Raw genomic sequence first — 25327 nt, 5'->3', positions numbered from 1 at the left:
TTAAATTTTATTACAGCAAAAAGGCTTACTACTTCACTGAATAAGAATTTTAAAAAATTAAAAAGCAAAAAAACACTAGTTGAGTGGGAACATAGACAACACCTATAAGCAATAATTGAATGGGAAAACTACCATTTCACCTATATACAGTAAATTTTAAAGCAATCACAGATCATTAAAACTATAGTTTTGTCATTAAAACTATATATCTTCTATATATAGTTTTATATATAATGATATTTTATCATTAAGACTATAATAGTATAACATTCTTAACCATTGGTTTGACAAAGATATAAAACAAAGTTTTACAAAACTTTATTTGCAGCAATTCTGATAGACACAGACATTTTTTCTTTTTTTTCAGCAGCCCTTTAAAGGGACATTAGAACATAAAAAAAGGAATCCTGCTTTATCTTCCATGAACTATGTTGTATTATATGCAGTTTTATTTTTACTGGGTACCATTTCGTTTTTATGAAGTAGGTATAAATCATAGACTAATGAATGGTAAAACCAAGAAGTACCATTTGGTGTAGCTTTAACAAGGTTTACATTTGAAAGAATCTTTTACCAACAGTGTTGATGTTTTATCCTTCATCCTCTTTTGAGAAAAAAAATAGATATTTGGAAATGACCATCACATTTAGTTCAAGTTAACTGTTCTAATATTTATTTTTGCAGTTTCTCTATAATATTTACACAAATCAGAAAAGGGGAAGCCATGAATTTGGATTATCACCAGACCTGGAAAATTCCCTAGCCCTGGGTTTGTCTAACACACACATTTGGAATAGTTTCCTCAGAATAATGTGTATAGCACATCCCAGATGTAATGATGAGTGGGTATGGAAGAGATTTGGGGAAATGTGGTTAAATGTATCCATCCCAGTACCTCTGGGATATGTCATCCCTTTAACTTCCAACATAGCATCTGGTGAACTTGGGCAGAATGCCTGTGGATTGAAAAGTGTTGTGATTTTAAATTGCCCAGTTACTGTGAAAATCTCAAGCATTAGTGTTGATGAAAATACTTAGGAAAACTCAAGTGGTAATAACAAGAAAAAATGAAGAAAAACCTTGCTATTATTTTTATTTAAGACTTAAAGCTAAGATGGTGGCAGGTTATTTCCCTAAAAGCTACTTTTCTCAGAGTTTTCACTTTGTTGTCCCTACAAAAACCTTTCTGACCCTTTTATCCACCTCGAAATTTAAAGCATACTTGTTTGACTTTATGAAGAGACACTAATGTGCTCAAGTCATCCAGGACTCTTGTACAAATCTGACATAACCATGTAACAAGAAGCACATTCAGTGATAATCCTGTATCTTTTTTCCAGCTACTCAGTTTCCTCAAGATGTTGCTTAAATAAAATGGAAAAAGTTTCATTCTAATGAAGAATACTATTTATCTAGTTCCATCAGGTTAATCAGTTCCACATGATTAGACCCCGTAAGAGGCTGTGTTGAGAAAATGGATTCAGATTAGGCTCATACTTAGGTACCATCCAAATGCCAGATATTTCACTAGGATGTTTTAATAAACCACACACACACACACACACGCACACACGCACACGCACACGCACACACATTTATTTACTTAAAAAAGACAAAGCAGCAGAGCAACAGAGAGAGAAATCTTCCACCTGCTGGTTCAGTCCCCAGATGGTTACAACTGCCAGGTCTGAGCCAGGCTGGAAACCAGGAGCCTGGAACTTCATCCTGGCCTCCCACATAGGTATTAGAGACCCATGTATGTGGGCCATCTTTTACTGCTTTCTCAGTGGCATTAGCAGGAAAGCTGGATGGGAAGTAGAGGACCCAGGACTCACAGGCTATTATGGGATACCGATAGCACAAGCGGTGGCTTAACCCACTGTACCACTCCGGCCCCCATAAATGATATTATAATAACATATTGCATGTATATTCAATCAGCACTAAAACCTTGAGATGTAGCTGCCCTTCTTCTCAGGGTCAAGTTCTGCTTTCTCCAAGTTGTAGAGCTCATAATAATTTCAGTTAACATTTATTTCCATTCTACCTGATAACAGGACACAGTGCTAACAATTTTGCCTGTACTGCGTTATTTAATTTGCAAAGTAACTATGCCGTGGGTGGTTTGAAATACAGTTATGAAAATGGTGGACTGCTCACGTGTCTGGGGTGAAGAGGTTTGAGGGCCCGATGCTTGAAAGAGGGTGGAGCCAGTATTCAAGCCCAGAGCACCTGGTGCTCCCTTCTCTACATCGTAGTGTGGGGGTACATCAGAGCCGACAGATGTACCCTCAGTGGCCACTTATTGCCCAGATTTGACCTCATGGCCCAGTGATCTTGTGCATACTTCTGATGCTAGAGTTCCTACCATTGAGTAGCTCCAAGGGCCTGGGTCACTGGGGGATGAAGAGGGAGAACCTGCATGGTCCCTGGAGGAGGCGTGCCAACCATGACGTGTGACACGAGCTGCTGCTTCCTTTTTATGCCCCTGACTCCCACGTCCACAGCCCTACAGCATCTTTTTGTTCCTTCTCCAGAACTCTTCATTAGGCGTAAAGAAGGAGAAGCCAGTTTAAGGTAGAAAAGTTACAGACACGCTTCTAAATGTCTGTGACTGACACCATTCGTGTCCTCCTTCTAGAAGACCAGCTGAAATTTGATCCAGGGGAAGGAGGAGCAAGTAGTGAAAGCCTTGTGGATACCCTCTGAAACCAAGAACGGGCCGGGGACTGCGTGGTGACAATTGGCTAAATCTCAATTAGCCAGATTCCTGGGGCAAAGAGCTTCTTTGCATCCTAAACTGTGGTACTCAGCCAGTGGTGAAGACAGAGTACAGTGTTTGGGCTTTTCCATTTGACCTTTCCAGAATCCTAATTAAGAAGACTGACGATTCCATCTGCACAGATACGTCTTCGTGGCCAAAATGTTGGCGCTGTGTATGTGTCTGACTCCAGTGGTGACCCACGGCTCTTACAGCTCAAGCTTCCAATTGTAATTGATCATTTTCTCTTTCCTGAGCCTAAAGAAATTTACTTTTAATCTTATTTATGGGTTCTACCATGCCCTGCCAATATATATTTATGGAACTGATTTATTATATATTTATTTTAAAGTCTTTCTTTTGAAGCAACTGCTTATTAAGATAAGTAGAGAAAGTATTATATACTTTTTACAATCCTTTAGATGCTGGTCTCTTGGGGTTTTGAGAGCCCGTGTGTTTTAATAGCTTGTCTCAGAGGAAAGCTGAAAAAGATGGAGGAATTTAAATGAGCAGAATTGATGTGTATCCAAAACCTGAAAGCAATTTCTGAAAGTTCAGATAGGAATCCTGTTTTGGTACACTCCTGGTCTTTATTAACCATCATTCATTTCTCAAAGAAGCAGCCTTGAATATTTTTCTTCCTCACCCTTTACCCCTTGTTTTTAGCCAAAAAGTGTGTTTCAAAAAGACTTTTGATCTTGTGACAGGAAGTTCTGAAACTAACTGCATGAAAGAATCCAGCTTGGTCAGGAAGAGCAGCTTCCCGGATACCATCTAAATGGTATCTAAATGATGCTGAGGATTTTACTTACACTTTTAAAAAAAAGATTTATTTATTTGAAATGCAGAGTTACAAAGAGGCAGAGGCAGAGAGAGAGAAATCTTCTGTCCACTGGTTCACTCCCTAAATGGCCACAAAGGCTGGAGCTGCGCTGATCCGAAGCTAGGAGCCAGGAGCTTCTTCTGGGTCTCCCATGCAGGCACAGGGGCCCAAGGACTTGGGCCATCTTCTACTGCTTTCCCAGGCCATAGCAGAGAGCCAGATCAGAAGTGGAGCAGCCAGGACTTGAACCAGTATCCACATGGGGTGTTGGCATTGCAGGTAGCGGCTTTACCCACATGCCACAGCAGCAGCCTGGCATGTACTGTTTTTTGTTTCAAAAGCTCAGACAAATCAGACATTTCAGCTCTCAGTTGAGAGTCCCATAATCTAACCTCCATGAGTACTATCCACCTTGAATTCTGTGGTCACACAAGTCATCTTGATTTTGATTGAAAATGTTGAGTAGAAGAAAGAATGCTGAAGGGAGGCTGGGTGCCACCTGTGCTTCTGACTGATCCTGAGCAAATAACCTGGGGTATCTTACTTGAGAGTCCCACTCAGTATAAAACAGGCCTCGGTGGGATGTTTTCTAGGATATTTTCAAATGAACAAATGGAACAGTATATGAAAAATGCACTTAAAGCAGTTTAGAAGAAAATACTAATAGAAATCTAGGTTTTGTTTGTGATAATTTACTAACATCTTCCTTTTTTGGATTGGATTCTTATTTTAATATTGGGGCTAAGCGCCTTTTATTAGCCTATTCTAATTTTTTTGATACCTGTAATGAAACAGGGAGAATAAGAAAACATAACAGTGTGCAGGCATGCATTTCTTACTTCTGAGAAAGGAGGTCCTATAGTTTTCCCAATCCAGAGCCTTCAGAGACAGAATGGATCCTAAAACTGAGTAAAACCAGGACTCAAACTCAATGTTTTCTCTCCTTTAGTTTGCTTTCCTTACTTCATCTCTTTTGGCATTATCTGCCCTCATTCTTTTGTTGCTGTTGTTACAAAATGCCCCCTTTCCTAGTTTCCTCACTGATGGTGAACAAGCTATTTATTTATTTATTTGACAGGCAGAGTTAGACAGTGAGAGAGAGAGAGAGAGAGAGAGAGAGAGAGAGAGAGAGAGAAAGGTCTTCCTTCCGTTGGTTCACCCCCCAAATGGCCGCTACGGCCGGCGCTGCGCCGATCTGAAGCCAGGAGCCAGGTGCTTCCTCCTGGTCTCCCATGCGGGTGCAGGGCCCAAACACTTGGGCCATCCTCCACTGCACTCCCGGGCCACAGCAGAGAGCTGGCCTGGAAGAGGGGCAACCAGGACAGAATCCGGCACCCCAACTGGGACTAGAACCCAGGGTGCCGGCGCTGCCAAACAAGCATTTTTTTAAATTCCTGATGGTTAAGAGCCAAACTGGGTAGATTCTAGGGAAGAACAGTGAACAAGATGTGCACCTTTTGCTTTTGCCTTAGGGATCTCACATTCTAAATTTCACCCATCAAACAGACCTAAGTATTTCTCCTCAAAGGTTTATGTAGACAGAATCTCAAACATGCAAACTAAAAAGGCAGGTGAGGGGCTTGGAGGGGCTCAAACAGTAATCAGCAATTTGGATGGTAAATGCATTGTGTGATCCTTAAGGAGAAAAGCCTGTGTTTATTTCTCAGTATTTCCAAGGATTGGGATTTCTTTTGAGTTATCACACATAAAACTTTGCATAATAGGGAAAAGACTTACCTGATAAAGAAAAATGTTTTAATTATTGAATGCTTTTAAAATATTGTTTTAATAATCAGACCTATTAAAAATAACTAACAAAATATTTCTAAGAGGAGCATTAGTTTAATAACATTCCACAAGTGGTACCTTTAAATGTGCAAGTGATGGGAAATTGCATGACACTAATCCTTAAAAGTGCGTTAAATATTCATCTCTGTTATATTTATATTACTTACCTAGCCCATTTTTGTTTTCACACATCTTGCAAAGATATATTGCCTCATATGCAATTCAAATTTCCAAAAGTTTCAAGTTAGTTAATTCTCAGTGAAGTTTTAATTTTTGAGATTTTGCTATACAGGAAGCCAGTGATCAGCTTACTCAATTATTAGCACAATTATTAACAGTCATTTCTTTCACTAGGCAAAATATATACAGTGCCTTTTAGTAATAGGGATTTTGTGTTTTCTTTTGAAATTTGAAACAAATTTTCATACCATTTTCTTAAATATTTGCCTTGGTTTGTATCGCATTAGAGCGCAATAGATGTACCCAAGTGTTTTCCATCAACAGAGGTAAACATGGTTATAATAAAGAAAAATTTGTTGAGCACCTATGTGGTTATGGAAATCATTTCTAATGCCTAGCTATGTTTCTTTCAATAATTAATTATGCATTCAGGTGGTTTCTTTTTATTTTTAGCTAAACATTGTCCTTTACTTACAGTTAATATCTCAATAGCTAATGACACCGCACCAGCCCCACAAGAATTGTCAGCTGTCTCTTCTACTGACATGGTAAGTGACTTCACATTTTAAACCACCTGCATCCTGATTGCATGTTTCAAATCGTGTTTGTGAACAACTACAACCATAATGTGATATTGCCTGCCTTTCAATAATCCTGGCTTAAAATATGTATTTAATAGTCATTCACAGTGGAGGACCAGAAAATGGGCACTTTCCTTTGCTCCGGACAGCTTTTCATAAAAATTTTATTTTGCCCTTAAAACCAAAACTGAAGCTAGTATTTATTCTTCTAATATGCTTTTCAAACCTTTTTAAGAATTAATGGTGACCTGAAATGTTTTCACAGGGGAAAAAGAGAGATTGAACAATGAGAGCATAGTATTCTCTCCCTGTGTGTAGCAGGTTAAGAAGTCCTCTCCCTACCAGATGGTGCTGTGTTCTCTTCACTAAGGCTGATTGTAGCGGGATGTTTCCTCTGCCGCTTAGAAAGGACTGTGGCTCTGTCACATGATATCCTTTCCCATGGCTTGTAACCAAGGATCCTTAGGGGACTGGAACTGAGCTCTAAAAATGAGCTGTTTTGCATGGAAGGTCGCACACTGGAGAGAGACTTTTGTGTTGGAGAAAAAGGGAGAAGTGCTGTTTCAGACTTCCAGTTGTGTTCCTTCTGTGCTGAACGTGGAATCTGACCAAAGAATATCAATCTCTCCGTTATAAAGAAAGCACCATAATACCTTGTGTTGATAGAATGCCCATCTCTCAGGAGACCAGAACACTTCTGCAGATATTATGGAGCGAGTGCCCACAATATCTCTTTCAAAGATGATGTTTTGTGCCTTTCCTGGGCAGCTCTTACTTGACCCCATTTCTCTCTTTTCATATTCCATGGCTCTCTTGACTTCTTTCCTGTTAAAGTTTTCTCTGACTTTCCTCAACCCTTAGCTCTCTCTTCTTCCATGTTTGATTCTGTGTTTATGTATGCCCAGAAAGGTATGCAAGTGTACTTTAAAGGCCACGTACAGAAAAGAGATCAATTTGTTTTGTAGCCAGCCACTCTGTTATCTAAAAGGGCTTGTCTAAAACACACTTCTTTCTAGACTTTGAAGAATCTTAATTCAAATTCCTATTACAGTAAAACAATCTAATTAATGAAAACCTAAGTTAATTTGCAATAAAAATTAATAAAATACTTCCACTGATTTAAAAAGATTGTTTCCTTAAGTTCATTTTTTTGTAACTAATCAAGAAAAGCTTTAAAATTAATGAATATTTAAGCCTCATCATTAGGCAAATCTTGGAAGAGACTCCAGTAATTTATATGTAATTATATTAAGCTGTCTCAGTAAGATTCATGGAAAACAAATGGAAGTTCTGGTTGACTTCTGATATGACTATGATAGAGGACAGAGAGGTGTAATAATGATTGTAATTTAGCTGTCATTTGTAGAGCATCTTCCAGAGACCAGGTGTGTTACATACATTATAATCATAAACCTTAATATGTCCTGCAATTATTAACACAAACTTCCAGGCATAATTATCTGCATCTCCTAGATGAATGAAACTGAAGCTCTAAAGGTGAATAATCTTGTTCTCAGGTCTACAGCCATAAATTAGTAGAGCAAAGATTGGAGTTGAGGTCCCAGTAGTTCCAAGACTTGTGCTATTGCAAGCACACCAGGATGCTGTACTCTGAAAAGGGTCAAATGAATAGATATGCAGGGCTTCGCAGAGTGTCTGGCACATACTCCTCTCTCAGTTAATGTTAGGTGCTGCTGTTACTCGATGGGGGTATTATTCTCATCCCACTTGGTCATACAGCATCCCTAAATCAGAAGCTTAGGGGAGAGAAGAAATTAGAAGCCACTGCTTTCAATAGGCTGTGAGTCCTCTCTCTGCTTGGCCATGCTGGCTATGCTACCCTGAGCTTTTCCTAGGACAGCCATCAGGTCTTAATTGCTCTCTTTGCCTTTCAGCAGTAATTAGGTGATCAGAGAAGGTGCAGTCAAAGTGACACGCAGTCCCCAGGCCAGAGAGCCTGCCCCACACAAGGCCTGGTACATCATGTCGGAGGGAGGGAGGCCTTTTCCTTCAGCTTCATTAGCATGGAGACAAGCTTTTTCCTTCTTGGGGACAGGGATGTGTTTCAGTAGCAAAGAGCAAAAAGAAAGAAGGGGCATGAGAACATTTAGAAAGAGATTAGAAGTGCAGAACAGCTATATTTCAAGATGAAAAGGGAGGCTTTTCATTATTTCCAATGGTTTTTGGAATCATTCTTTGTCAGATCTCCTGTAGGTTTCTTACTGGGTGTATCCCTTTAACCTGCAAACACAGTTTTTTCACAGATCTCTGTAGGAGTCAGAGCTGTGGTGCAGTGGGTAAAAGCCCCGGCCTTCATCCCATATCAGTGCCACTTTGAGTCCCAGCTGCTCCATTTCCAATCCAGCTCTCTGCTAATGCGCCTGGGAAAGCAGTAGAAGATGACTCAAATGTTGGGCCCCTGCATCCACATGGGAGACCCTGAAGAAGCTCCTGGCTTCGGGTCAGCTCCGCTCCGGCTGTTGCGGACATTTGGGGAGTGAACCATCAGATGAAAGATTCTCTCTCTCTCTCTCTCTCTCTCTCCACCTCCCTCTCTTTTTCAAATAAATACAAAATAAAATAAATATTTTTAAAAAGGTCACTATAAAACTTAGAAACCAGCTGCAGCATATCATGCAGTTTCTAAACAGTGAGCTTTTTTTTTTTTTTTTTAAAGATTTACTTGAAAAGCAGAGTTACAGAGACAGACAGTGAGAGAGAAGGATCTTCTATCAGCTGGTTCACTCCCCAAATGACAGCAATGGTGGGGGCTGAACTGGGCCGGGCTGAAGCAAGTAACCTGAAACACCATCTGGGTCTCCCACATGGCTGCCAGGCTCAAGGACTTGGGCCATCTTCCATGGCTTTCCCAGGCACATTACAGGGAACTGAACTGGAAGTAGAGCAGCCTAGTTCCAAACCTGCGCTCACGTGGGATGCCAGCATCGCAGGTGGAGGCTTAACCCCGTGTGGCACAACGTCGGCCCCTAAACCGGGAGCCCTCAGATCTGCTGGCTTCCAGTTTAGGCTGCCTCCCTTTTGCTGAAAGGGTTTTCCTGCCGCTGGGAAGGTTGTGTGTGTCCATGGGGGATTTCCCTCAGCTCCCTTGTGCAGCCTCCGGTCTATCTTGTATTACCTGTGCTCTTGGTGGAGATGGTGAAGAAGTTCGGTGTAGGTGTGGATACAGCCTTGGTCTCTATCTAGGGCTCCTCCAGACTCTCACCTGCCACCCCAGTCTGCGTGCTGCCATGAAACATTTACTGCAGGCTTGACTTTTTTCACCTTCCTTCCATCCATGAAGATGGTGCCTTCTGCCTCCTGTTTGGCTGGAGCCGAGGCGGCCATGGATTGCTTTTCTCCTATGAAGGGCTTGTTGTGTTTTGGAATTTATTTAGGTTTCTTTACATCCTCATTTCCCTGGTGGGCTTTTTAAAACTACTTTTATAGTTTATCCAGTTTGCTTTGATTGTTAGGTTGGGAGTGATGGTCTTTTGCAAGGTTTTATAATCTTAATTGCAAGAAGAACCACCCATTAGTTTTGATATTTCACAGTGTTTCAATGTGGCTCAAATGCATGCTGGCGATGATAAGGTAAGATTGAAGATCACTACAGATATGACTCACCCACCATGGGGTAAAAACCCTAAAAAATACATCAACCACTTAACCTTGAGGCTTTTGTAGTATAATATCACCCTCATTTATATTGAGAAAGCCACATATCTTGCCAGCTGATACTCCAGGAGGGTAATATAGAACCTTTAATTTTTTTTTATTATATTGGGCAGTGAAGCGTATCATGTCTACAGGGAGATGCTGTTAATCATGGGACTAAGAGCTATTACAGTCACATAAATTCTGCTTGACAGTCAGACATGGAAGCAAAAGCGGTTTGATTTGATGTACCTTCAGGGTGATTCTAGGAGTTAGCATTCATTTTCATGGGAAGTGGATGTCATATTAATCTTCTTGTGCATAGCATCCTTGTGATTTTTCTCCCATTGAGAAAGTCAAGTGTAAAAACCATTGTGTCCTTAAATCTCCTTGAAGGTTACATGTTCTTACTTCTGGAAAATTTCAAGTGTGCACTAAAATAGAGAGAACAGTATGATGAACTCCACATACCCAGCACCTGGCCTCAGTGACTGTCAGCATTTTCCTGTCCTGTGTCACATGTGCCCACTTTTTCCATGGGAGGAAGATTTCTCTGGTTCTTCTAAATCCTAAAATAAATCCTGTAGTATTCATTCTGCTTTTAAGAATCACAAACAATCCCATCCAGCAGGGCATTCTGTTAAAAATGAGATCCGGAAAAATAGATCAGAATCTCCTTTCATGGGATTGACCTCGGTTAAGACCTTCAGCAACTTGGTTGTGTTGCCTTTCAGTCTGATTTTTTGGTTACCCCTTGACACAGTCTGCTTCAGCCCATCCCGTCCACTCACTGTTAGCTACCGTGCCTGGGGAGCACGCCGTGAGTTTTTAGCACAGGATTTTTTGGATAAAGGAAAGAAGCCTTGGACGTCTCCGCATCAGTATCTTTGCTCATGGTATGTCTCTCCTACTTTACCTCTTTCTTTCTGTCAGTTCAGAATGAAATGCACATCTACAATTGATCCCTTTTATTTGCTTGTCCACTGGCTTATGTGACCCTCTCTGTTGTTCCTTTTCAGTTTTACTTACACTGAATATGAGAGTCCAAAACCACCCTTCAGGGCGTAGTTATATTTGTTTTCCTTTACTCAGTGAAGTTGATGACTTGCTCTTCTAATCTGCTAATCTCTGTCCCACACACTCACACTTTCTGTACTGTCTGGTATTCTTAATGTTTAAGTGGAAATACTTTATTTCTCTGAGGAAATTTTTAAAAATTATTCTTGTTTTATTTCATCTTTGTTATTCCTTTAAAGCTTATGTTAATTCATTCATGCAATCGGGTCCTGTTGCATCTTTCAGTTTCTTTTGAACATAGTTATCTTTTTCAGATGCAGCTGTTGATTATTCAACATATCATGTATGTAATTGAAATAATGTTGCCAGACTTAGCAAATAAAATTATAGGGTATCCAGTTACATCTGAATTACATATAATTATTGAACAATTTTTTTTAGTATAAGTACAAGGGTATTTCAAAAAAATTCACGGAAAATGAGTATTATTTTAAAAAACTATGACATAATTTCAAAATTTTTGGCCAAAAGAAGCTTATTTTTTAATTCTAATTTTTCATGAACTTTTTCAAATACCTTCATTTGTCCTTAATATTGCATAAGACATCCTTATACTGGAAATGTTTTGGGGGTGGACTTTCTGGTACACTGGGTGAAGCTGCCATTTGGGATACCTGCATTCCATATGAGAGTGCCTAAAATCCTGTCCTCCCTTTCAGAATAAGATCGAAGTCAGCGAACTCAAAAGGCTTCCATAGCCTTGGCAACTCATGACTAGAGCCTAGGGAGATTACTGACGCCATAAACAAGAGTGTCAAATTGTTAAGTCAACAACAGGAGTCACTGTGTACTTACTTCTCATGTGGGATCTGTCCTTAGTGTGTTGTCCAATGTGAAGTAATGCTATAACTAGTACTGAAACAGTATTTTACACTTTGTGTTTCTGTGTGGGTGCAAACTGATGAAATCTTTACTTAATATATACTGAATTGATCTTCTGTATATAAAGATAATTGAAAATGAATCTTGATGTGAATGGAATGGGAGAGGGAGAGGGAGATGGGAGGGGTGTGAGTGGGAGGGAAATTATGGGGGGGGAAGCCATTGTAATCCATTAACTGTACTTTGAAAATTTATATTTACTAAATAAACAAATAAAAATAAATATTTTGGATAAATTCAAAAAAAAAAAAAAAAAAAAATCCTGTCCTCCCTCCACTTCTAATCAAATTTACTGCTGTGTGCACTTGGGAGGCAGCAGATGATGGGTCAAGATCTTAGATCCCTGCCTCCCATGTGGAAGACCCAGTGGAATTTGTAGCTCCAGGTTTCTATCTGATCCAACTCAGGCTGTTGTGGGCATTTGGGTAGTATAGCAACCAGTGGCTAAAAGATTCTCTCTCTCTCATCTATATTTCTTCTTCTCCCCCTTTACTCTTTCAAATAAATACAAATAAATAAACAATTTTTTTCATTGTTTATCTGAGATTCAAATGTAAATGGACATCTCATATTTACCTGATAAGTGAACCTACCTGCCTTCCTTGAGTAGGTCAGAGATTCCACATCTGGAAGGTCGCATTCAGTCAGTTAACTGAGAGTCCCTTGGTGTCCATAGCAGCCTATTTGGAACCCTGCTGGTTTCTTGATTTGCTCTTTTTCTTCATTCTTAAGTGACACTCAGTCCCTTTGGTCCCAGCCCCAGGCTCTATACCTTTACCATGTTAGTTTTTACACCCCTGTTGCTAAGTGCTCAGGGTCACCGCCCACCTTTCTCCATTCTTACTCTCTCCTGTCATTCCCTTCCCTCCTTTCTTACCCACCCCAGACACTCACCAGTCTTCACCAGCCCGAGGAACTTTCCTTGACCTGTCAGTGCTCCTGTGCGTTAGCCTATTCTTTTGCTAATTTTTTTTTGAAAAAAGTATATAATTGCTGTTGGATTTTTTTCACGCCCACTAATTTCTTAGCATATTGTACTTTTCTCTTTACCCGTCACTCAATTCTGATGACTTGTTCATAGTCGTTTGCAGTATCTTTGCTTCCATCGTGGGTAACCTAGATGTTTTAGACTTTTTAGTTCCCCTTGGGCACATTATTCCTTTGTAGTTTTATTTAGTTCTATTACTCCAGTGATTTAACTCTTTCTTTGCAAATGATTTCTAAATCGTTATCTCCAGACTTAATCTTCTAGAGCCACGTCCAAATACATTAAACGTTCTCTCCTTCTCAAAATGATTAGCACTGAATGTTAACAGGAGCTACATTGTAATTGTAGGTGAAAGCTGTAAGCCTCCTAAGAGGAAGAAGTAGTGTGTGTGTTATGAGGGTTCTGTAGGCAGAGAGGACTTCTGAACTCCCTTTGCTGTTTGTCTTGTGCTTAAAGTTCTGACTTAACCATTTAAACAATCTGTGTACAACTTTGAATTGAAAATAAAGATCAAAATCACAGGAGAGTGAGAATGAGCTACAAGGAGGAAAGGCCAGTGGCAGTGAGGTGAGGAAGGGGCCTCCTACACTAAGCCCACAGAAAACGGTGGTGGCTGGAACGGGGGAGATCGCAGTGGCTGTGGGTGAGTTGGCTCATGACGTGGCTGATACCTGAGATTTGGGGGCATTAATCTTGACTGACATCAGCTTGTACGGAACAATAGTATTGAAACAGCACAAATACTTTAAATGCCTTTTCAGGGATATTTAAGTAGACTTGTTTATTAGCTAGAACTTAATTTTTGCAAGAGGGAAACTGTTTTGAAATTTTACATATGTTGAGATATATACATGCTGCCTAAAGTTTTCACACTTGAGTCCATAGTGGTAGATGATGTTTAAAGCCTAAATTTTCTATGTATTGACACAATCATTTGAAACTTACAAGATACCACCATTTTAAGTTGATGTAGTCAGGAAAACGTATTAAGCATCTCAGATATCTCTGTATAGTTTTCACCTCAACCTGAATCTTTATGAGAAAACCAGTAATTGCTGATGGTTTAATGCAGCTTACCTCTTTGGGAAGTTCTAGTTACAATGAAGGATTCTTCTGAAATTAATGTGCTGAAGTAAAATTATGGTAAATTTTTGCTGATTTAAAAGAAAGAAATCTGTTACCTATTATGACCTCTAAACTTTAAATGTATTCTGCTAAAAACATCCATATGCAGACATCTGAAAAACAAATGAGATATGATTCATTGCATTTCAGAAGCAGAGTTTGATTAAAAAAAGGAATTATGCAATTTAACAGTTTACAAATTGAAGCTAATATACCAAAAAAAAAATATTCAGGGGGAATACCTATAGCTTGTTTTTTTACTGAATTATGTAAGCACTTTACCTTTGGGGTCTATAAAAATAAGAACTCTTTCTGGCTGGGGATTCTTCTTTTATCATTAGATCACTCACATCAAGAGGATTCATTGGATAATGAAAGATGTTGATAATGTGTTTGGTGTGATTTAGTAGCATAGGACAGGAGGCACTTATCTTTCCACATTTATACTTGAGGTGTTTTCAAGTAACTCTTACATTAGTACATGGCACACCCACTAGCCCTGGACTCAAGAGGAATAAAGGTCTTGGTATTTAGAATGCTTCTGAGCTGAGTTATGTAATCCCTTCCACCAAATCACACTGATATTCAGTTAGACAGCTAGGATTTTGAAACTCTATCTCCAGGAAATAGTCATAATTATTACAGTATGCAAAAAAATCTTTCTGTATAGCAAAAGACATTCACTTAAAGGGTGAATTTGTAAGGAGGATCAAGTATCGGTAGAAGAAATTTTGTTAAGCAAGGGTGTGAGCCCCCAGAAAACTGCTCATCACAGAAAATGTCCAAGCAGTGCGTGAGCATCTGTCTTTCAAGATTGTTGGAGACTGGTGGGAAGAAATCTGATAAAATTATCTCTGAGGTTCTTCCAAAGTGTAATATTCTAGAAAAAGTCTCTTAGGAATAGAGGTCATTAATTTTTGGTTTGCCAATAATTCAAGAAAGCTCGCCTAGTAGCATATTCTGATACAAGAATGTCACGTGCATGGGATTGAGATACGTAATTGAAAAGGCCAGGACCATCCTCATTTGTATTGATCGTTTCTCTGCAGCACCACTCTGTTTAGAGAAGAAATAGTGTATTTGTGGAAGTGCTTGGTGAGTGGGAAGTTCACCTCTACTCTCACCTGCAGAGCATTAACCATGGGGCAGGTGGAGGAAGCCTAAGGAGCTGTGCACTAAAAAACAAGCTCTCTTTGTACAACAAAGGTGTTTCAGAGAGTCTCACATTGTAGACTTAGGGTATTATTAACGTGTCTCACTTTACTCTCAGGAAGGGTGACGGAAAGAGGGATTTAGTGGTTTTCTTCCTACGAACAGACGTTCTATTGTAAAGCAGCAGCCCAAAGTTGATAGCACGTTGCATCATTCTCATTGTGTTTCCAATCATTGTTGGCCTCTTGGCTTCCCCTTATCTTTCTTTTTGCATTAGCACCTCTTTCTTTCACTCTCCAGTGGTTATCCTCAGACTATTTTATAGAAATTAAAAAAAAATTTATTTGTATGTATCTCATAGATAACATTAGGAACATAGCAATTCTTCCCACCATACCCACCCTCCCACCCACTCTCCCCTAACCCTTCCTCCTCCCTCTCCTATTTAGTCCGAAAAAGAAAGAAAAAGAATAAAAAAAACTAAGAAAACTGTTCCTCATCAAGCATCGACATCTGCTTTTGACATGTCAGTGTGCTCTGGAAAACTGTCATGTTCTTCTTCTCTAGCATCAGAATGCCACCTTTGACTGGGCGTTTTTGTCGAAGAAGGAATGTTTGAGATATGGAGGCAAGCTCGTGGGAAACAACTGTAATTTTGTTCCTGACGTCACACTTATGTCGTTCATCCTCTTCTTGGGCACCTACACCTCTTCTATGGCTCTGAAAAAATTCAAGACTAGTCGTTATTTTCCAACCACGGTAAGTACCTGAATTTTAAATAAATTTCATGGAATTTACACTATATCAACAAAAATACAATTTTACATAATGAGAAAAGTACCAGTAATTCAATCTGTCCAGTATAATTTTGTGTGCCTAAAAAGCTTCGTTCTAGTCTCTGTTCATGTGGATTCCTTTTTAACACGATTGTAGTACAGCTTTGAAAAACCATCCAAGGATTTGCTCCTAAGATTCTTTCATAAATTCTGTCATAATTCTGAATGTACTTGAAAAGGAAAAAGCAAAAGCTCTTTTATGTTAATCAGGAGTTTTGATGTTGGAGTATTTCTGTTCATCAGCTGAATATGTGAGTATTTTAGTATTTGAATTATGGACTGTGGGAGTTTTAAATTGTGTCGTTACACAAGTATTGGTATAAGATATGACTGTCACTTGAGCCAAACTTTCCATCCTGTAAGTATGAATGCCATAGTATGGAGAAACAGATAACTAAACTAGGCTGTGCAGACTTCCTGTCTCCCATTAATATGCTTTGATGAGCTAAGAATAAAATCTATGGTTCATTGAGAGACTACAAGATAAGAGCAACTTTTAGTTAATGACATTTTGGTTTTTTATCTGCAGCATGAAACTAATGTAATCCTTTGATTTGCAGTTCAGGATTTAGTGTTTTGGATGTCAATATTTCTTAGGCAATCTTGATTACGCATGATTTATATCAGTAACTTGCTGTATACAGCTGCAATCTATTCTCTTGTGTTATGTGTCGAAGAGGTGGAAGGACTTTAGAAGATGAGAAGCACTTGATAAAATTCCTAGAAGATGAGACTTAAAATTAGTTACTCACTTTTACCTGGGAAATTTTTGACTCTGGTTCTTCTGATAAAATTGGAAATAAAGGGAAGGATTGATAATGAAATGTCTGGAATTAGATGCCCAAAGGAATGAAAAATTTTCAAACAATGAGGTGTAAAAAGCAGCATTCCATGTAGACTGCTTAAAATCTCACAGATAGGCAATTCACATGCAAAATTCACACACACACACACACACACAGTCGAGAGTCTTAGGTGGAGGCTCTACTTGCAAGTAGTCATTGTCTGTGTTTTGGCTGCTTCACACATTCAGATAAACTGTCTGTTCCTGAACACATTTGAGGTTGTGACCCCAGCTCATACACTACAAAATGTGCTTACTTGAGCCACCTGTTTAATTACATGGATTTTGTGTAGAACAGATTCCTTGGTGAAGGGCTTTGAGGTTTATTTCTTATATATTAAGGTTTTTTTATTCTTACTTTTTAATTCATTAGACATCTTGTCTTTTTTTGGTTGATTTTGTTTGTTTCCTGGCTTACACTTTGCAAACCTCACCACCTGCCAAAGTCTGATATTAAGCCTGGTAGGTGGAATCAGCGTCTGTAAATGCATGTGGTTATTTCTGGGCTCTCCATTCTGTTCCCGTGATTTACGTGTCTTTTTAAAAATTTTTGGCCAGTATCATGTTTTCTTTTTTCCGTTACTCTTAATAAGTTTTTTAAAAATTTAATATAAAAGGAACAACTTTCATATATTTCATACTTACATTTTTTTTTTTTTTTTTTTTTTTTTTTTTTGACAGGCAGAGTGGACAGTGAGAGAGAGACAGAGAGAAAGGTCTTCCTTTGCCGTTGGTTTACCCTCCAATGGCTGCCGCGGCCAGCGCGCTGCGGCCGGCGCACCGCGCTGATCCGATGGCAGGAGCCAGGAGCCTTACAGTTTTTTTTTTAAAGATTTATTTTTATTCATTTGAAAGACAGAGTTACAGAGAGAGGTAGACACAGAGAACAAGGTCTTCCAATCACTGGTTCACTCCCCAAATGGCTGCAGTGGTCGGAGCTGAGCTGATCCAAAGCCAGGAGCCAGGAGCCAGGAGCTTCTTCAGATCTCCCATGCAGGGGCAGGGACCCAAGCACTTCAGCCATCTTCCATTCCTTTCCCAGGCCATAAGCAGAGATCTCCATAGAAAGTGGAGCAGCCGGGACACAAACCGGTGCCCATATGGGATGCCACTACTGTAGGCAGAGGCTTAGCCTACTATACCTCAGCGTCGACCCACCTCATACTTACAGTTTTAAGAGCATAATGATACTTCTCATTCTACCCTTCCTCCGCCCCTCTCTCTCACCCCTTCTTCCATCCTTTCTTATTTTTCTGTGAATTTTTACAATGCCATACTTCCAGTTTACTTTATTTATGTAACTTATTTGACAGGTAGAGTTAGACAGTGAGTGAGAGAGAGAGAGAGAGAGAAAGAGAAAGGTCTTTCTCCCGTTGGTTCACCCCCCGAATGGCCACTACGGCTGGCGCTGCGCCAATCTGGAGCCAGGAGCCAGGTGCTTCTTCCTGGTCTCCCATGCAGGTGCAGGCGCCCAAGCACTTGGGCCATCCTCCACTGCCTTCCTGGGCCACAGCAGAGAGCTGGACTGGAAGAGGAGCAACCGGGACTAGAACCTGGCGCCCATATGGGATTCTGGCGCCGCAGGCAGAGGATTAGCCAAGTGAGCCATGGTGCCAGCTTCCAATTTACTTTATAATCACAAGTGTAACCCTCCACTAAATAAAGAATTCAACAAGTAGTAAATAGAAAACTACTGTTCCTCAGGAGTTTGATTACTATTCTGAACTCAACTAGTGTGCTACCTCCAACTTTATTCCTCTTGTTGAAGATGGCTTTGGCTGTTTAGGGTAGGTTGTGACTCCACACAAATGTTAAGGATGTTTTCCCTATTTCTATGAAAACTGTTATTGGAATTTTGATAGAGATGCATTGAATATATAGATGGTTTTGCATATTGTGGATGCTTTAACTATATTACAGATTGAGCATGCCTAATTCAAAAGTCCAAAGTACTGTATGCTCCAAAATCTGAAACTATTTGAGTGCTGACATGATACCACAAATGGAAAATTCTATACCATAAAACTTCATTTTATGCAGAAAATTACATAAAGTACTGTATAAAATACTTAAGGCTATATTATTGTATATATGAAACTTAAAACAATTTGTGTTTAGCCTTGGGTTCCATCCCTAAGATAACTACTTATATATATGCAAATACTCTAAAAAGTCCAAAACATTTATGGTCCCATGCATTTCAGATAGGGGATATTCATCCTATAAGTCTTCTCATCCATGAACTTGGGATATCTTTCCCTTTATTTGCATATTCTTCCATTTCTTTCATCAATTCTTTGGCTTTCAGATTATTGATCTCTCCCTGGATAAATTGGTTCCAAAGTATTTTATTTTATTTTTAAGCTATTGCAAATAGAACTGTTTCTTTTTATTTTTTAAGACTTTATTTATTTGAAAGACAGAGTTACAGAAAGAGGCAGAGACAGAGAGGTCTTCCATTCACTGGTTCACTCCCCCAGTGGCCACAATGACTGGAGCTGAGCCGATCCAAAGCCAGAGACCAGGAACCTCTTCTGGGTCTCTCACATGGGTACAGGGGCCCAAGGACGTAGGTCATTTTCTGCTGCCCTCCCAGGCACAGCAGGGAACTGGATCAGAAGTAGAGCAGCTGGGACTAGACCAGTGCCCACATGGGCTTTAACCACAGTGCTGACCCCAGAATTTTATTAATTCCTTTTTGGATAGTCAGAGTCTAGAAGCATCACTGATTTTTGTATAAGTTGATTTTATATGCTTCAACTTTGCTGAATTTGTTTATTCCTAACAGTTTTCACTGGCATTTTTTAGAGTTTTCAGCGTATAAGACCATGTTGTCTGCAAATGAAGACAATTGAGCTTCTTTCTTATTTTGACAACTTTTATTTCCATTACCCTATTGGTCTGACTAGGACTTCTAGTACTATGAAGAATACAAGTAGAAGTGGCAAGACTGAGCATCCTTATCTTATTCCTGATATTAGAGGAAAAGCTTTCAATTTCTCCCCATTGAATATTTTTGTGGATTTTTCTTAAACGGTCTTTAATGTGTTGAGGCATGTTCCTTCTATACCACATTTGGTAAGAGTTCTCATCAGGGGCCTGGCATTGTGGCATAACAGGTAAAGCCACCACTTACAATGCTGGCATCTCTTATGTGCAACTGTTTAAGTCGGGGATAGTCCACTTCTCATCCAGCTCTCAACTAATGGCCTGGGAAAAGCAGAAGATGATCCAGGTGCTTGGGTGCCTACCACATACATGGGAGACTCTAAAGAAGTTTCTGGCTCCTGGTTTTGGCCTGGCTCAACCCCAACCTTTGTGGCCATCTAGGGACCAACAGATGAGAGATCTCTCTCTGCCTATCTAACTCTGAATTTCAAATAAATAAATAGATGATAAATAATCAATCTTTGAAACAAAGAGTCCCCATAATGAAACAATGTGAATTTCATCAAATTATTTTTCTATTTCTCTTGTGATGATCCTACAGTTTTTGTCTTTCATTCTCTTATTGATTTAAATGTATTGAATGCTTCCATCTCACTGATAAATTCCACTTGCTCATGTTAGTCAACCATTTTAATATAATCTTGAATTCTATTTGCTGGTATTTTGCTGAAGGTACTTTAATTTTACTCAGAAGAGAGTATGACTTTGAGTGTATTTTTTATTTTTTTATCCTTGGTTTTTGAATCATAATACTGCTGGTCTCATTAAATGAATTTAGAAATATTCCCTCTTCAATTTTTTTTTTTCTGGAAAAGTGTCAGAAGGATTTTTATTCGTTCTTTAGTGTGTAGTAGAATTAAACCATCAAGATATTAGGTCCTGGACTTTCCTTTGAAAGATAATTTTTATAACTGATTTCTAAATTGTTATTGGCCTGATCACTTGCTATTGGTCTGTTCAAAATTTCTATTTCTGTGTGAACCATTTTGTTGGTTATCCAGCTTGTTGTCATATAATTAATTGTTCATAGTAATCTCTTATACTTGTATTTCTGTGGTATCAATTACTCTATCTCCTTTCATTTCTAACATGTTTATTTGCATTTTTCTTTTTTTATTAGCCTAGCTAAAGGTTTGTCAATTTTTTATATCTTTTTCCAAAGGAAAAAAGAAAAAAAAACACAAAAACTCATAGTTTCATTGATATTTTTTCTCTTTTTAATTTTTTGGGTTTTCACTGACATGAAAATTGTACATATTTATGGGATATCACATGATGCTTCAGTACATGAATGCCTTGTGTGATATCCAATCATGGCAGACCCATCTATGTCCTTAGACATTTAACATTTCTTTGTGGTGACTACATTCAAAATTCTTCTTACAATTTTTAGAGAAATATATAGTGCATTATCATTCTTTGTAGTCATTCTATTGTTCAACAAAACCAGAACTCCTCATTCTTATCCAACTATTACTTAATACACTGCATTAATCACCTTTTCCCCATCCTGCTCTACTCCCTTCTCTGCCCAGTGTGTTTTATATTTTTTTAGTCTCTATTTCATTTATCTTTGCACTGATATTTATTATTTCCTTCCTTTTGATAACTTTGTACTTTTTCTGGTGCTGCTTTTAGGTTCTCTCTCTTTTTTTAAACATTTATTTATTTTTCACTTTATTTGAAAGGCAGAGATAGAAATACATATGGAGATAGAGATAGAGATGAAGGGAGAAGGAAAAAAGCTGATTCACTCCCCCAGAATGGTGCAAAAGTCAGGCCTGTGTGAGACCAAAGCCCGGAGCCAGGAACTCCATCTAGGATTTCTGCATAGGTAATAGGGTCCCAATATCTGAGCCATCACCAGATGCCTCCCAGGTGCCCATTCACAGGAAGTTGGATTGTAGCAGAGCACTCAGGATTTGAACCAGGCATTCCAATATGGGATGTGTGTGTCACAAGCAGTGTCTTTATTACTATGCCAAAATGCCTATCCCTATATAGATGAAATCATAATATAAACAGCGAGGAGATATTTAAATGACTTCTGAGGATCTTTGTATAAATGTATCAGTTTTCAGCTTGACATCTCCTCTTATACCTGTATATATTTCATATTTACAGCTCAATATAAAATATAAACATATATAAATATATGTGTAAATGAAGGGGCCAGTGTTATGGCATAGGGAGTAATGCCACTGCCTTTGCCACCTGAGTTCCATGTGGGTGCCAGTTTAGTGTCCCGGATACTCCACTTCCTATCCAGCTCCCTGCTAATGTACCTGGGAAGACAGCAGAAGATGGCTCAAGTGTTTGTGTTCCTGCCACCCATATGGGAGACCCAAATGTAGCTCCTGGCTCCTGACTTCATCCTGGTCCAGCCTAGATATTGAGGCCATCTAGGGAGTGAACCTATAGATGGAAGATCTTTCTCTTTATTTCTCTAACTCTGGCTTTTAAATTAACAAATATATCTTAAATATGTATGTAAATCATTAAGAATATCCTATTTTTCTCTGATTTTCCAAAATATATTTTAAGATATCATTTAAAAGGATGGTTCCTACAAGTAGGAGAAGCTAGGTGTATACATTCGTATTCTTACATATTATATTTTATAATTAAAATCTATATGCTTAACCACTATACATAAGACAAGCTTTTATTGCTACTAACATAATCAAGGCTATCTGATTGTTTTCAGTTCCTTACTCAAACAGACTCAAACTTCTGCAAATCCAAAATGTTAATACTGAATGACAGAGCCCTTGTCAAAAAAAAAAAAAAAAATCCTGTTCTTTAGCTTACACAGCCATTTCTCTGTGGGTTCTTCTTTCTAAACATTTGCATGAGTTGTTAGTTAACACATAAAATACTGAAAAAATGGTTGTACTTCTGTTTCTCACATCAGCCAGCAGAAGGTTGGATGCAGAATGGGTCCCCAGTCCTGTTGTCTAATTGAAACCAGTCAAGTAGTGATGATCGCTGCATTTTGTGGGAAGAGCGCAGCTGTGGGAACCCTACAGTTAGATTCCTGTGCCAACACTGCTGGTCACCAGCAGTGTGTCTTGGAGAGACAGCTGCAGACTTCAGCTGCCTCACCTGCAGACAGTGAGCTCAGGTAGATGACCCTAACATCCTTTTAAGCTCTAGTATTTCTATTTTGAAGAGAGTTTTCTGGATCTATCTCCTAAATGAAATAAGTTCTACATATTGTACCAATGCTCATGGCAGAGATAGAGTCTTCTTACAAATTTCCAAATTTAGGCCAGGTGTGTTTTTTGCAACTCCTGCCAGTTTTTGTAATGCAGCAAATTCAAAATATGATTCACTTTCTCTCCACAATGAAACTTACTTGTCTGTCTGTATGCATTATCTCAGCTAATAGCATCACTGATCCTCACAGCCATTCAAGATCTAAGTCTGAAAATCAGATTTGGTATATGAGTCAGGGTCCCAGCAGGAAGGAAGCAAATTATACACTAAAATTAAGATAATTTGAGGAGTTTAATATAGGCATTATTTAGAGAGGTAAGTTTGGACAGACTATAGTATCAGGTGCTAGTAACAGTGGGGTTGGTACCATCCTAGCCCTAAGAACATAGGAAACGTGCGGTTTCTGGAACATGGAAGGAGAGATAAGGGTAGTGTTGCCCATGACCTTGGGTTAGGGGGTTCAGCCTTTCCAAGGCCACTGTTCAGGGTTGCAGGTCAGAGAAGGAATACCCCGAACTCACTCTACTTCTGAGGGCTTGCTCTGCCAGCTACTGGCCAAACCTATTTGGAAACTGAAAAACCATGGAGTCTTTGTAAACCACCCGGGTCTTCATCCCAAAGCAGAGAACACAGCAGAGGGGAGCAGAGAATAGATCTCGCGTGACAAAGATCCCCGTCACATGCGGCACTCCCGGTTTTTCTTGATCCAAGTAAACTTGTCTCAGTGCGCGTGTTTCTTCGGCTCAGTGTCTCCTTCACATGTACACTTCAGATCCCTGCATTCTGGCCTTCGTTACCTTCTCCTACATCAGTTGGTGGCCCACTTGTTCCTCCCTCACAGACACTAGCAACCATCATATGAGCAAGTGAGATGCAGTAGGTGGCCTTTCCCAGCCTGCCTGCCTGCCTGCACTTGTTCATCGAAGCCTTCTGCAGACTGCTGATGTTCTGTGGAACAAGGGTAGGACACCAGTACTGCACTGAGCATCTTCGTCGGGTTCCCCATTCTTTATAGAAGGGGGCAGCAGTCTGTCATCCTGTGCTGTGTCTCAGCCGCAAAACCCCCAGCAGCGGCATCACAGCATAATCTGCGATCTTCCATGGCGCTTGGCTCAGGGCATTGACACGACGTGCTCCTCAGAGTGCCACACCAGCAGATGATCACAAGCATGGGGCAAAGTCGCCATCATTGCATATGTGGTGGCACAGTGAAAGTGATAGTTAAGGCATTCCGATCTGGCTGAAAAGCCCATGAGAGTATTTCAGGCATGGAAAGCCAAGACACTCTGGCAAAAAAAAAAAAAAAAAAAAAAAAAAAAAACAAAAGAAAAACAAACAAACAAAAAAAAAACCAAAAAAAAAACACCCTAAATGAAAGATCTCTGTGAGTGAGATCCCAGTGGAAAGAACAGGTCTTCAAAGAAGGAGGTACCTTTCTCTGAAGGGAGGAGAGAACCTCCACTTTGAATATGACCTTGTCTAAACAAGATAAGAGTCGGAGAACTCAAAAGGCTTCCATAGCCTTGGAAACTCATGACGGGTGCATAGGGAGCTTACTGATGCCATAGACAGGAGTGTCAATTTGTAAAGTCAACAACAGGAGTCACTGTGCACTTACTCCTCATGTAGGATCTCTGTCCTTAGTGTGCTGTACATTGAGACTTAATGCTATAATGAGTACTCAAACAGTATATTTCGCTTTGTGTTTCTATGGGGGTGCAAACTGTTGAAAGCTTTACTTAATGTATACTAAACTGATCTCCTGTAAAAAAAAAAAAAAGATGAAATTATCAATTCCCAACTTGACTCTCACTGGGATTAAACATGACAATAGGTCTGATCTGATTTCATCATCATTTAAAAAATCATCTATTATTTTTCACTTTATGTTTGTGTGGGAGCAAACTGTTGAAATCTTTACTTAATGTATGCTAAACTGATCTTCTGTAGATAAAGAGAATCGAAAATGAATCCTCATGTGAATGGAAGGGGAGAGGGAGTGGGAAAGGGGAGGGATGCGGGTGGGAGAGACGATATGGGGGGAAGCCATTGTAATCCATAAGCCGTACTTTGGAAATTTATATTCATTAAATAAAAGTTAAAAAAAAAAAGAAAGTGATAGTTAAAAATAGTAGCAGGCTCCTGGCTTGCTTCTGCCTGACTATTGCCGTTGTTTGAGGAGTGAACCAACAGATTGAATATTTCTGTCTCTCCATTACTCTTGCTCTTGCTCTTCCTTTCAAGTACATGAAAACAAACATTTTTTAAAAGTATTGAAGTACTCTATGGATACAGGAAGTAATTTTGAAAGTGGTGCCCCATTGGTCCTAAGCACTTTCTTTTTAATTTTTTTAAAGATTTATTTATTTGAAAGACAGAGTTAAAAAAGAGGTAGAGCTAGGAAGAGGGACAGGTCTTCCATCTGCTGGTTCAGTCCCCAAATGACTGCAACAGCTAGAGCTGAGCTG

At 39.3% G+C, this 25327-nt stretch overlaps 1 protein-coding gene across 12 annotated transcripts in view; it reads left to right on the top strand.

Moving 5' to 3' along the window:
• The window catches only part of SLC4A4 (solute carrier family 4 member 4), a 378301-nt gene that overhangs the window by 298434 nt on the left and 54540 nt on the right, over positions 1-25327 (top strand). For all 12 annotated transcript variants that reach the window (XM_089301672.1, XM_089301671.1, XM_089301675.1 and 9 more), the window contains 2 exon segments: positions 6030-6100; positions 15579-15770. In XM_089301672.1, coding sequence (XP_089157798.1) covers positions 6030-6100; positions 15579-15770 — 263 coding nt within the window.

The sequence above is a fragment of the Oryctolagus cuniculus genome, chromosome 8, assembly GCF_051225735.1.
Source record: "Oryctolagus cuniculus isolate XC-2025 breed Fujian yellow rabbit chromosome 8, ASM5122573v1, whole genome shotgun sequence".
In the NCBI taxonomy this organism is placed as follows: Eukaryota; Metazoa; Chordata; class Mammalia; order Lagomorpha; family Leporidae; genus Oryctolagus; species Oryctolagus cuniculus.
Note: the sequence above shows the minus strand (reverse complement) of the source record. Positions and strands in the feature narration are given on the sequence as shown.